Source organism: Lytechinus variegatus, chromosome 2 (genome assembly GCF_018143015.1).
Source record: "Lytechinus variegatus isolate NC3 chromosome 2, Lvar_3.0, whole genome shotgun sequence".
NCBI classification, from domain to species: Eukaryota; Metazoa; Echinodermata; class Echinoidea; order Temnopleuroida; family Toxopneustidae; genus Lytechinus; species Lytechinus variegatus.
In genome coordinates, this window is record NC_054741.1 from 6,233,453 (window position 1) to 6,247,665 (window position 14,213).

Sequence of the window (14,213 nt, forward strand, 5' to 3'; positions counted from 1 at the left end):
CACTGAATTCAGGGTGATGACATTTAATGAGTTTCTGAGCTGTACTTAACCTCTGGTTGGCCAGAGGAAAATTTAGGCTAATTTGAAAGCAAAAATACCTCTAAAAAATACCCTAACTGAAACGTTCAGTTTAACTCAGTGGTATACATTTTATGATTAATGTTGCTATAGATCAGTACTGACCACACATAAAATTTGTTTGCACCAACAATGTGCTAGCAGATGCCCTGTTACAACCGGTTATGTGGGAGCTAGGCCTAATGTTACAATAATGCATTACTTGCACATTGAAATAAATGTTTTGACTTTACAATTCGTAATATGTGACTGGGCTTACTGTTAGCATTTTGTTAGGCTAACAACATTTCTCTGCGGCCAGCACAGACTGTTTGCTGTTGATTAAATGTAAATTCCAGTTAAAGAAACAGTATCAAAATGATCTAGAACAGAATAAAATAATAAAAATGAGATGTTTGGGTGTAGAGATGACAATAGAATGCCATATTATCCTCAAAGAAAGTATGTAATTATTCATAAATGAGCAGAATAAGATGGCACTCCTGCCAGGCAATTGATCTTTCCAAGCAATTATAACACATTGTCCCGTTTGTGCCTATCTGTGTTTGCAATCTTCAGTGTGCTGACTTTAACATTCTCAAAGATTTAGTTTAAGTAAACTTTAATACACAGTCTATTTTTACAATGACTTGCGAACAGTTAGCATTGATTTATAGACTCTCATATTATTGCTTACTATGACTACTTCAGTTTAGCTGTTAAAATTTGAACCAATTAGTCCTGTATATATGTGAATTAAGGGGGAAAAACATAAATCATGGAGGAATGTTTAATGAAATGAATAGTCGGTGATTTTCTCTATTAGTTACAAGCTCCTGAAACCCTTGCATCTCGTTGGCTTAAAGTCAAATTATCAGTGAAAATCAGTGACTTATTCCTTTCATGAAATACTCCCCATGATTCACCATCTCTGGCATCATTCAAAGATTCACGAAATCCAATTCATAAAGTGTAAAATGAATTTGTTTTTGTATCATCTGAACATTTAGACAGGTCAGCTGAATGAATACACTGAGAGGAAGGAGATGAATGTTGATGTGAAATGCATGAGCCTTGCCACTGTGCCCTCGGGTGAACAACGAGCAAGGTTCTTAGCTGTAGGTCTTGATGACAACACCGTACGCATCATCTCTCTAGACCAATCAGTAAGTCTTAATTTTCGATTTGGATTGGATATTTCATGTATTTATCATTGTGCATCATTATAGCCTTAACCCTAATTCTCCCGGGGGGGGGGCCATAATGGCCCCCCCCTCAACAATTTTCGCGATATATCTGCTGCGCGAAATTTTTTTACCTCGGAGCTCACTGACTTTTTTACATTCAAGTCTTGCGCAAATTTTGGGACCAAATTTGTGACGCCTGGGTACGCGGTTACGACATTACGCAACATTATGCAAGTGCATGTCAGACCCAAAATTGCTCATAAACGTGATTTCATGTACAAATCCAATGCAAATTGCGTATTTAGCCAAAATTCATAAATGTATCATTATTTCTACTTTTACTGATTAAACTTAATTAATTTTGCCTTGTTTATGATCAGAATTATGTCTGGAACAATTTCCATTGAAAAAACAAAAAACAAAAAGTAAAAAAACAAAGAAATTCATAAAACAATAAAATACATAAGAAATTTATTTCCAAACCAAAGTTTTTTTGAATTACGATTGTTAAGAATGCTACAAAGAAAATTTTTACCAAAAATTAGCATTCTAGGAGCTTTATTTAGTGAATTAGAGCAAAAAGTATGATTTATGCATAAATTAGCATAATTAATTCATATAAAATAAAATCTCATTATTTTGGAAAATTTTACCATACAGCCTTGTAGATTACATCGCACACTACCAGCGTGCAAATTTTTGCGTCGCTCGCGCGATCGGCGGCCGAGATCTTAAGGGGGGGCCATAATGCCCCCCCCCCCCCGGGAATGACAAGAATCAAAATACCCCGGGATATTTAGGGGATAATAATGCTGTAGTAAAAAGCTTTCAAATGTAAATTATGTTGTATCATCTAATATCTCAATTTTACCAAAGTGTAGTGACTGTTTAATCTTCTTCATCCTTATTATTCTTGAAAAAGAATATTTTGTTTTCCAGGTTTATTGATTGCATATCACAATGTTACAAACACAGAATTTGTCCTGATATTTTCAACCTGTTCCATTCTTGATTAATGAGTTTATCTAAAAAAAATACTGTTACTCTTAATTTGATTAGCTGCCTGATCAATATAAATCAATATGTGTAAAATCCCAAAATATATCCACTGAAAATTAAGTTTTTATTTCATAGCATCCACACTATAAATAGTTTTTTGACAGATGCAATTGTACAATGTAGTAATAAACTGGTATTGTGAGCAATACCTCTGGGAAAGATAGCCAACTTAGGATAGGCTTCAAGTTTCTTAAAGGATTACCACATATTCAAATTTACCACATGTGATTATCACTGCAGGTCTTTTATTTTAAATCGATTGATGTGCCAAATTGTGAATGTTTCTGATATACAGTGGAAGGGATCACCATGAGCAGCATGATATGTAAAACCAACAAACGTGACTCCAACCCAATTAATTGTATGTCACTGAAAAAAAACGTAATATATGTGGTCAGTATGGAGTCCGGTTTGCTAATATGACTGGTATAAAGCATATCTTCTATATTAAAACACTGGTGTAGAAAAACAATACATATTTTCATATGTATTGCTCTATTGTTATAAGCTACTTAAAATCCTTAGATCCAATTGGCTGAGAGTAAATTAGTCGGTGAAAATCACTGACAAAATTATACGTGAAACACTCGGCTAATCCTTAAAATAACTGTATTTGACAGGACTGTCTTCAACCTCTGAGTATGCAAGCTCTACCAGCCCCTGCAGAAGCTCTATGTATCATTGAGATGGGAGGTACTGAAGCCAGGGAAGATACTGGTGAGAGGGGTAGCTCAGGGGGACTCTTCCTCAACATTGGTCTCCAGGTAAGAAGCTTCAAATCCAGCATTGTCATATAAAAAAAAAAAATTAGAATTTGTCTAATAATATTTGAACCATTTTGAAATAATTTTTAATCATTTATGAGCAAATGTGATTAAAAATTTCAAAACTTTCTGTCTTCTTTGTGTCTATAAATTGTTTGAAATGATTTAAAAATGTTTTTGATATTTATTTTAAACAAAATCATTTTGCTGTGCCAACTGTGATGGAAATGTAATTTTCATTCAAATGCTGTTCTTTTCATTGATTTTATTTTATTGATAGAATTTTGAATGATGTGGACCCAATGTCCCCTTTCTGAATATCTCAGTAACTATAAGTTATGTATATTATGTTTGTATTTGTATTCAGAATGGTGTATTACTAAGGATGGTATTAGACTCGGTGACTGGAGATCTTTCAGATACAAGAACAAGATACCTTGGTTCAAGACCAGTTAAACTCTTCAGGATTAACATGCAAGGATCAGAAGCTGTAAGTACATAACTTCAATATTATTTTAGTATGCTTCGTTATTTTGCTTGAACGAAAGCACAGGAATTGTGAATATGATATCTAAATTGCAATAGCAGGTCTAGTGAAGTGGAAAGTTGTTGGTAATGTTAGCCTATTGAGAGAAAACCCTAACCACATGTAATATCAGATTATGCTTTCAAAAGTTCCTTGCCCTGTCCTGAAAATTTGTATTGAATTCACCATGATAATCACTTCTCACATTTAATCCACAGCAATGATGTTATTTGTATATATCTGTCAATCCACTGAAAACTGTTTGATGACAATATTACTCTGAGCTGTGGCTAACATTAGATTAGAATGTTAATGAATAGTTTCTACTTGCCAGTGTTATTGCTTATAATGTATTGTGACAAAATAATGCCTCTTTGCCTCTGCAACATTTATTTTGATGCCTCCTATCCCATTGAATTTGTACACTAAAATTGATGAGCTTTATCACGAATGTGGTCCTGATATTAATGTCTTCATTAATCTTTAAAAAATATTGAGCTCAGAAACAACGCGAAAAATGACAAACTCCTACAAAGCACAAACCAAAACATCTTATTTATTAGTAACTATAAGAAACTAATTTAGGGTTCATGAGGTTAAATTTCACAGTGGTCATATGGGAAAATCTCTTGTGATAAAGAACATTTTTTTGAAGTACCAATTTCAAACTTACTTCAGTCATATTAGAGTGAGGATGATCTGATTACATTTGGGGTCACAAGTTCAAAGGTCAGAGCCCATGGAGGTCATCACTTGAAAATTTTGGAGGATAAATGTGTAGTATATTTTTGGTCTGGCAATAATGGAGGCATGCATTTTGACTACATGTAGCTGAAAATCCATCTAGCCTCGAGGATGTAAAATGTTATTGTCATTACTAATTTTACAGAAATTGTGCAAGAATGTGAAGCAACAGCAACCAGCCAAAATAGGATTGAGACAAGAATTTTTTTATTGTTAGAATGACCTGACAGTAATTTTCATGTAATACATTAAAAAACAGAGAGAAGTCTGAAAAACGAGCGCCTTGATAATTAATCCTTTGTAAGTGCTGAGTTGTGTAAATGATGAATATATTTTTTTCCTCATCCAGGTTCTTGCTATGTCAAGTAGATCTTGGTTGAGTTATTGGTATCAGTCTCGGTTTCATCTCACACCACTGTCGTATGAAACCTTGGAGTTTGCTTCTGGATTCGCCTCAGAGCAGTGTCCTGAAGGAATTGTTGCCATCTCCACAAACACGCTTAGGTATGTGTAACATAGAGACCCGGGTTATCCGTTTTCTAAAATGCCAATTTTATGTTCTTCTGTGTTATAAGCATTGAACTCGGTGTTATTCGGTGATATTTAGTGAATACATGTAGTCAAAATCTTAGAAAAAGTTTTCATGCAGATATGGAGATTGGCAAACACATGCTAGGTAATGAAAGTACACGGTAATGATACCTATGTTTTGATTTTTACTGGGTTTTTTTTTTTGTAATTGAAATATTTTTGCCAGAAATTTTTAGTTTTCTGTGTAATTCTGTAAATTCTATGCTCTTCCTGGTATCATGGAAAACTCTTGTGTAGCAAATACAGGGACAACTTCTTGAGGTTTCTATGAACTGAGATTTATACCAACACTTATTTATGGTAGGGCTGGGATTTGAGCAAGATATTTTCCAACAGGTGCCTTCTCCCATTCACCATGTAGTCATATTTCCTTCTTTGGTGAATGAAATAGTTATTACCATGTCTTTGAAGAATGTTATGAATAAAAAAACTGTGATCATCACTTTACCCATTGTATCCACAGCAATGATGTTATATACATATCTGTCAATCCACTGATAACTGTTTGATGACAATATTACTCTGAGCTGTGTCTGCCATAAGATGGGAGTTGTTCATTCTGTTATTAGCTCTCTTTTATATATGCAACAAAAAAGTTAAAATGCCATAACTTTGTAGAATATTGGCCTTGATAATATTGATGGTGAATTGAATAATGTCCAGCATAGGATATACATCAGGGCAACAGGAAATTCAGCCTTTTTTCAAGCCAAAATCACCTCTTTATTTTTCAAAGTGGAATGGTTTGGGGTAACCATCTTTTCTAAAATTGCCTCAAAGTCTGCCTCAAACAATACTCAATATAAGTAAGTTTATAAGATCAATTTCCTACTTACAAAATGTTTTTACAGCATAATTTCTAGTTGCACAAAAAATAGCCCCTAAAACTTGGCAATCCCTCATTGTGGCAAAAAATAGTTATTTCTTACTCTAATAATGACAGCTTGACCTAATTCACCATTCATTTTTCCAACCTAGGATCTTGGCCTTGGAGAAGCTAGGAGCTGTGTTTAACCAGGTATCAACGCAACTGAAATTCACGCCTAGAAAGTTTGCCACTCACCTTGAGAATAACAACATTGTTGTGATAGAATCAGATCATAATACATACACAGATGCTACCAAAGCACAGAGAAAACAACAGATGGCTGAGGTAAGTCTTCATCAGTACATGTGTATTGTATTTACAGTTAGTGGTTGTATTCTACAGTCAGATTAATCTTAGCCCATGGTCTAAATCTTCTTAACGATGGGATGTTGAAAATCTCAAAATTTTGTTGATATTGTATGTTTCTTATGTTCGGTGTGCTCTTTCATCGTGCTACAATGGAGGAAAAAACTGATTCAGCTATTGTTCCTTGAGTAAAGAGATGAGCTATATGTTACCATGAAAACATGCAGAGAAGACTGGGTGGAAAGTGGGCAATGTTTTGAATCACAGAAAAGGAACTGCATCTACATATAAACCCGTAAAAAAAATACAGTCAATTTTACTTCAGCGGCCACCTGTATAAAAGAGCCATATTGCTATATGACCGCAAGTGTTTGTTTGCCTTGAATAGTATCTCCCATTGAAACATGTTTGCAGAAACCTCTTCATGAAACCGACCTGGTCAAAAAGACTGCATTTCTTGTCTACCTTGGATAGTCTTTACGTATCAGTTTCACTCTAGTGTTATCTGAAGATTTGACAATTAAATACTACCTAGAATTCAACTCTTGCATGTAATGCTTGAGAAGTAAAGACAGAAATACACAAAAGCTAGGTGACCACGTAAAAGGCTTGAATGAAAGACCTAGGAAATATTTTGAAATGTTACTTTATTAGCTCCCATAATAATAGCCCTAAGCATGCCCTACAATTTCTGACTATATTTCTAAAACAAATGCCCAGCCCTTTTCTTAAAAAGGGCATTGAATTCATAATGATCCCCCCCCCCCATGGTATCCACAGCAATGATGTTATATACATATCTGTCAATCCACTGATAACTGTTTGAAGACAATATTACTCTGAGCTGTGGCTAGCATATTTAGAAAAGATTTTAATGAATGTCAATGATGTTAATATGTCTGATTTTCAAGCATAATAGATAGCATTGTACATAATTTGTTAGAAATAATCATAGGAAAATATTCTTATCCAGATAGAGATGTTCACTTTATAATTGTATTTATTATTATTCCTTAGGAAATGGTTGAAGCAGCAGGAGAGGAAGAGAAGGAGCTAGCAGCTGAGATGGCTGAAGCTTTTCTCCAGGAGGAGTTGCCAGAGTCCACCTTCAGCTCCCCTAAGGCTGGATCAGGGATGTGGGCATCTACGATCAGGCTTCTTAACCCGGTACAAGGACAGACTCTAGATATGGTGGAGCTAGAACAGAATGAAGCAGCATTCAGGTAGACAATCATTCTGTATTGTTATTGAGACAATGTTTAGCTTAACTCCAAGTCTAGTTTGTTTATAATGTTCATTATGACTTTGAATATTTGTAAATTAAAGGATATTTTCTATAAAACATCAAAATAAGTCTTTTTTTTAATACCTCCAAAACAAATGAAGTTATTTTTTTCAGCTGATGAGTAGGTGATAAAAAGTCAGAACCAAAATGATATGAAAGTTTTTTTGTTAATAAAATAAGGAATAGTCATATTGTCAGGAATTAGTTTGTTTCATAATACTTTTTCTCAAGTTTCATCCTTATGTGGTCACCCATATACATAATACTGAGATTGGTCAACTCTTGACAACAATGTACTCTAAGACCATGCATAAATACAGTGTCTGTCTTTCAAAGTGATAAACCTCATTTAAACAAGTTTTCCTGGGACCTCATTGCTCGTTCTACTGATAAATCATTATCTTTTCCCTTTCACCCTTTACTGAGTGTTACTCTGATCATTGGAAGAAAGTTGATTGGCGTTTTCACTACACTACATATATCATTGCACTTTCAAAAATTGGACATTAGCCATAGATTGCTCCTATTCAAAATGCTGAATTCCAAGATTCCAACTACTGAAAGAATACAATACACCAAAATAGTAATAGATTTGTTTGAAAATGGTGGTAAAATAGGAGTATAACATTGTTTATTGTTCTTTGCTCCTCTACTATATCCAGCCTTGCAGTAGTGAAGTTTGCCAATCGTGAGGATGAGACACATGTCTTAGTAGGTACAGCTAAAGATGTGACATTGAGTCCCAGGACCTGCTCTGGAGGTGCTATACATACATACCTACTCACAGAAGAAGGAAAGAAACTGGAATTCCTACACAAGGTAATGCTCATTCTTGACTTCTTATCATTAGCCTGGTAGGATGGCAATCTCTGTTATGTTGAAAGGAAGTGATTGGTATTTGATTATTTATCAAGTGATCTAAACAGATAGTTTTGGCTCATGATTCTTGTTTAATCATATGCATCACTATCTGAATTGAAGCAGGCATTATATAGCACATTTTAATGAGAGTTATGCAGATACATGGATTTAAAAAAGCGGTATCAAAGTGTTTTCTAAGTATGTTATGTTTTTGAAGATTCCCATGTATTTCTTTGTTTTTTCAATCATATTTAACTTGAAATTAGATGATTTTAATCGTTTCATATTACAGATATATTCCACAGTATGCTGGATTATTAGGGTTAAAACCTAGGTGGTTGATACAACAGGCCCTTGCTGGTGTTTGAGGTTTGATTTACATTAGAGTGATAATTGCATGGTATATACCAGGCAAAAAATTATTATTTTTGAGGCTCCTTTTTCACAACGTACTGCCTAAATCTGCAATGGGGATAAGCTATTAACATTGCAATGAATAGGAATTTTCTGGGGCTCTTCTTAGCATTTCCCAGGGCTCTTCTGAGCATTTTGAGGGCGCAAGCCTCCATGTCACTTTTTTTCCATAGTAGAGTTGTTCATTTCATTTCATATTAATTTCAGACACTTGTGGACGATGTACCATCAGCCATCGCTTCATTCCAAGGAAGGGTCCTCATCGGAATAGGAAGACTTCTCAGGATATATGATCTGGGCAAGAAGAAATTACTCAGAAAATGTGAAAATAAGGTAATCTTCAAAACCAGATTAAATGATGTTACTACTGACTTTGAAAATAGATGCAAGTATTCCATTTCATGGTGCTGTCAGTATCCGATTTCAAAATACTTCTCCATTTCTTTTTGTATGAGAGGTCAATTATGACGGCACTCAGATGACCATGATTCAAAATGAACATTTTTTTTTCCTATGAGGAGCCATGGAAATTTGAATCTGTTTTAAATTCCATTAGTTAGAATATGGCCCATGGAAATATGAATTTGTGAGGATGTGAGAGTAGAAGTCTCAAGTTTTGTTGGTCAATTCAGCAGTTATATATATATATATTTCATGTAAAAGTGTAATTTTCTTGTACATTTACAGCACATTCCAAACTTCATCACAAACATCATGACGACCGGTAACCGTATCATTGTAAGCGATGTTCAGGAGAGTCTCCACTTTCTCAAGTATAAGAGGCAAGAGAATCAGATGGTTATCTTTGCTGATGATAGTAACCCTCGATGGATAACAGCCACGTGCCTCCTCGACCATGACACAGTCATGTGTGCTGATAAGTTTGGAAACGTCACTGTGGTGAGTGATTTGAAAGTTTGGGTAATTTCAATGTGCAAATTTTTAATTTTTGATACTCGTTCAGTCCACTGAAATGTAGTAGTTAGCCATCATGAAGCATATCATTTGACTAGGGTAAGGTGGAGTGGGGGGGGCATCTCGGCCGTCGCCCAGTTACGTTGAAAATCAGTACGCATGTTGCTCGAGGCATGATTTATGCAATTTCAATTTTCTTTTTAATTCTATAACTACTGACTGAAGCCTAGGTGGAAAGTGGAATAACATGTTTGTTCCCAAGCAGACGTTTCTTGTAAGCATCGTAAAGACACTTGTATGTTGTGGTTTTCCAAATATGGCCTATGTGTAATATTGATATCATGTTTGTTTTCATTTATTCCTCCGTAGCTGAGGTTACCTGCAAGCATCAATGACAATGTAGATGAAGACCCTACAGGGGTGAAGGCACTCTGGGATCGTGGTTTGTTAAACGGAGCATCCCAGAAGACTGACGTCATCTCAAGTTTCTTCATTGGTGAGACAGTCCTGTCGTTACAGAAGGCTACTCTCATTCCTGGAGGATCAGAATCTGTTGTCTATACCACTCTATCTGGAGCCATTGGTGTTCTGGTACCATTCACCTCACATGAGGTAAGGCTGTATGCTGCCCCTTCCCCCTCTAAACAGTCCCATCCATTCACTCTACCGTATGTTTGGTCATATGATTTTGTGTTTCAGTCTCATCCTGAGTTATTTGGAACAGGTTTTGGGATCTTGTCTTGTCTTGTCTTGTGAATACTGCACTTAAACGCCTCAAGGAGGCTATAGACGTGCAGGCCATTCATGCAATCGCTGCCGCTATATACTTCTGCCGCTATATACTTCTTTTAGTTAGCTGTTTCTTAAATGCACTTAGGGCATTTCACTTTATATTGCATTGAAATAAGGAAATGTTACATTAATGTCATATCTGTGTTTTGTGACAATATTTCTTGAGAAAATATGAAACTAGAAATGTGCATTTCTGCATATCAATAACCTGACACTGTCATCCTCCTCCCTATTACGTTGGTTACTTGAATTCTGCCGTGTGCCATTCATTGACATTCAGATTTGTTCTTATACTGGTGCAAATTTAGATTATCACCAAATACTTCTGTATTTTCCTGAATAGTCTAATGTATGTTTACAGTATTGATCATAGTTATGTTAATTTATGTTATAAACGTTTTTGTACATTTGGTTTCAGATGGTTTCTTTTTTAATGCAATTATTTTGTAATTGTTATTTTTCTTCAGGACCATGATTTCTTTCAGCATCTTGAAATGCACATGAGATCAGAGTATGCCCCACTTTGTGGAAGAGACCATCTCTCCTACAGATCATACTACTATCCTGTCAAGGTAAGTTAAAAAAAAATTTCATCCCTCAAGAAACCCAAATACCAGTGTTTGGTGTCTGGTATTGAGACAGTGATTGTGTGTTTTGTCTTGATGGTAAATGTCTCATGTCTGGGAGGCTGAAAAGAGCTCAAAAATCACTTTATTGGTACAATCTGAGCATGTGCAGATAAGTTTCATTTGAACTCCAAAACCGACTGTCATATAACTTTGATACGATTGCCTGGCATAGCAACAATTTATGAGAACCTCATTGATTGCAAAAAGTAAATCAAAAACGAAATTGCTTCTGTCGCAGTCTCTGTCTGTAGTTTCACTGTCTCATTCATTATTTCTTATATGCCTGTGACAGTCTTGAACCAAACACTGCCAAATGACCACACTAATATGTGCTAATCAGAAAGTACAGCAGGAGGGAGGGGGTGTTTACAAAGATTCAAGTATAGAGTTAAACTTAAATGCCGACGCGTACATTATATGCAATTCGCAGTCTTATTGATCAATATGCAGAAGTGCATGTTCTCTTGGCATGATCTGACCACTGTGGTCATGCTTTTTTTAAAGGCACGCACCTAGACATAAGTGTGATTCTGAGTCATACTGAAATTTTTGTGAAACACCTCCCCTGGTTGATCAGTTGTTCACCTGTTCTACCCAGTATTGCATTAAAACTCATCCATGTTTTTAGCAATAAGATTGAATCAGGCTACTTTTACTACCCACATGTTGTTCTACTTAACATAAAAAAATTGTTTTTGAAAGTCTCCATGAACAAATAGTGATATGATCAAGAGTTCCAAGTGTATAAATTAGCCATTATGACACCTACATGGCTCAGCATCCAATCATTAATAAAGGTATCCATGGAACAATAGTTTTGTAAGTCTTCATGAAAACTGGTCCCAGATACTAATCCAGACAATCTGTTATTTTGTTTGTTTTGATTAGAACGTGATTGATGGTGATCTGTGTGAACAGTACAATTCTATGGATCTATCCAAGCAGAGGACTGTTGCTGAAGAACTAGATAGGAATCCCAGTGAAGTGAGTATTATCCCTTTGTAATCATCAAAGATAAATATATGTCAAATCAGGATAGACATGAAAGAAATAGCACACAGTTTGAGGGAGATAACTTTCTAATTCTACCTATGATATTTAGGAACATTATAGGGGAACAATTGTCAACTGCAAAGGATTGCTTCCTTAATGCCCAGACATTCAGAATATGTCCAAGTGTTGTAATGGTTGGGTCAACCATTGTGTGTAGAACCACACATGCATTTCTGTGTGAAGTTCATATAACTCTCGGCAGAATATTATTTTGGTAATTCCAATACCTACCATTGAATGTCAATTTCAATTGCATTATAAACAACCGTGTTCAATCACTGATTTTCGTTCAGTTTTAACAGAAATAGGGAGGGCGAAATAAACCTGGGCTGTAGATTTGATCTTTTCTTTTATATGCTACTCTATTTGATGATTATTGTATACTAGTACCTGACTTGTGAAATCGTTAAACACACTTCTCTTAAATATTTTCCTTCTTTTTTGCAGGTTTCGAAAAAGCTGGAAGACATCAGAACGAGATTTGCCTTCTAAGTATTGGACCTTACTAAATCTACAGACTCTGAGCAATTGAATCATTGCAAACTTTTAAGTGAACATTAGATCTGCCTGTCTGGGATTCATATCTCCATTATGTAAAAGCCATACAACTCTATCTCCAGTTAGTTCAGCTTTAGCAGTTGTATGACAGTGAAGGTGATCCATAAAGAAGGATTGATTTCGAGGTCTGACACCTGCTGACAACATTTGAAGCCAATCATGATCAGACAGGCCTACGCTATGTGTCATCAGTGATCAAAAGCATACCTGCCAACTTTTGTTGAGGAAACTTTGGAATCCACATCATGTTACATGTCCCTGACAATGATTTCTTCGCTGTTCTGCCTGAAACACGAGTCATTGAAGTACTAGGCTGGGTTTGAAGTCTTTGGAGATGATGGCCATGTAACATTACCCGGCATAACAGGCTTTGTAGACTTTGAAAGGTCACCAGTCTTTTTTTATAGAATTGCCCATTTACAATTTTTATTGTCTTAATTCATCATTGGACTGAGCTCAAGTGATGATAAAGCCCTGCATTTAATGAGTGAATCAATTATAGCTATGATTTGAGTTCTTCCTGATGAACATTTATTTGCCATTAGCCAAGATCTTGGTATTCAATATATTTATTAGATGATAACAGAGTTGGAGAGGGTAGAAAGTCATGGCCTTTTGTTTTACTGATGGTATAAAAGGTTAAACACAAAGATTTGTTTGCGGTATTAAACCAAAATGACCCTAGTGAATAACCAGCGAAAGCATGGTTACATATAAAAATCAAGATCGACACAATTATTAATGACTCGGAGGTTGAAAGGTCAACTTCATTCCTCATTCTGTACAAAATGTGAAAATTAAATTTGTATGATCATGTAAAATTGTAAATATTGGTTTTCAAAGAAATTTGAAATAAATTTTTCCTACAAAACTGCATAAAAGGTTGTGTAATGATTTAATGAGGTTGTGTGGTAATGTGAGGAGAAATAAGTTTTGGTATGGGGAATGTGTGATAGAAAATTATTTGGTATACTTTTCAACCACTTGGGTGGCTATAATTAGAATGTGGATGGCACGAGAGGACGTAAGGAAATTGCCAAAAATGTGTGACCTTACTGTTCATTTGTCTTACATGTACAAATTTCACATTTGCACATCCCCAGCTGCATGCTGTAAACTAGTGTTCCCAATTGCATGTAGTATTATAGACAGGGGCAACCCTACAGGAAGGGGGTGGCTGACCACCTATGAAATTTCAAGTAATAGAAAAATGATAAGGAAAAATAGAGAAGAGTTTAAAAAAAAGAGGTCCTAAGTTTATTATGACATCATCTAAAGGTTGTCTTGCCCCTTTATAAACTGGTGTTGGGCCTCATTTGATTACAGTGTGTTCGGAATTTGTTACTAGTCTGTGTTTGGGTGGATCTTAAAGGGCAAGTCCACCTCAACAGCAAGTGGATTTTGAAGAAAAAGAGAAAATCAAACAAGCATAATGCTGAAAATTTAAGTGATATGCAAATTAAGAGTTGTTTCACTATTTCTTTTGTATTGTATTATATGAAATATAGAATATTTAATTATTTTGCAGATCCAGCATTATGGAAGCATCTTGATGAATCACAATAAGTTACCACACGGCAATCCCATATATTCAGGGGGAAAAT

The 14,213-nt window shown here is 35.3% G+C and overlaps 1 protein-coding gene across 2 annotated transcripts in view; it reads left to right on the plus strand.

Moving 5' to 3' along the window:
- LOC121407161 (splicing factor 3B subunit 3-like) overlaps positions 1-13,002 on the plus strand; it is a 33,973-nt gene extending 20,971 nt beyond the window's left edge. For both annotated transcript variants that reach the window (XM_041598105.1, XM_041598106.1), the window contains exons 14-26: positions 1,068-1,223; positions 2,924-3,067; positions 3,435-3,557; positions 4,687-4,841; positions 5,907-6,081; positions 7,120-7,325; positions 8,050-8,206; positions 8,870-8,995; positions 9,350-9,562; positions 9,947-10,189; positions 10,837-10,941; positions 11,887-11,982; positions 12,499-13,002. In XM_041598105.1, the coding sequence (XP_041454039.1) occupies positions 1,068-1,223; positions 2,924-3,067; positions 3,435-3,557; positions 4,687-4,841; positions 5,907-6,081; positions 7,120-7,325; positions 8,050-8,206; positions 8,870-8,995; positions 9,350-9,562; positions 9,947-10,189; positions 10,837-10,941; positions 11,887-11,982; positions 12,499-12,543 (1,944 nt within the window). In that variant the 3' untranslated portion in view covers positions 12,544-13,002. The remainder of the gene's footprint in view (positions 1-1,067; positions 1,224-2,923; positions 3,068-3,434; positions 3,558-4,686; positions 4,842-5,906; positions 6,082-7,119; positions 7,326-8,049; positions 8,207-8,869; positions 8,996-9,349; positions 9,563-9,946; positions 10,190-10,836; positions 10,942-11,886; positions 11,983-12,498) is intronic.
- The last annotated feature ends 1,211 nt before the right edge of the window (positions 13,003-14,213 follow it).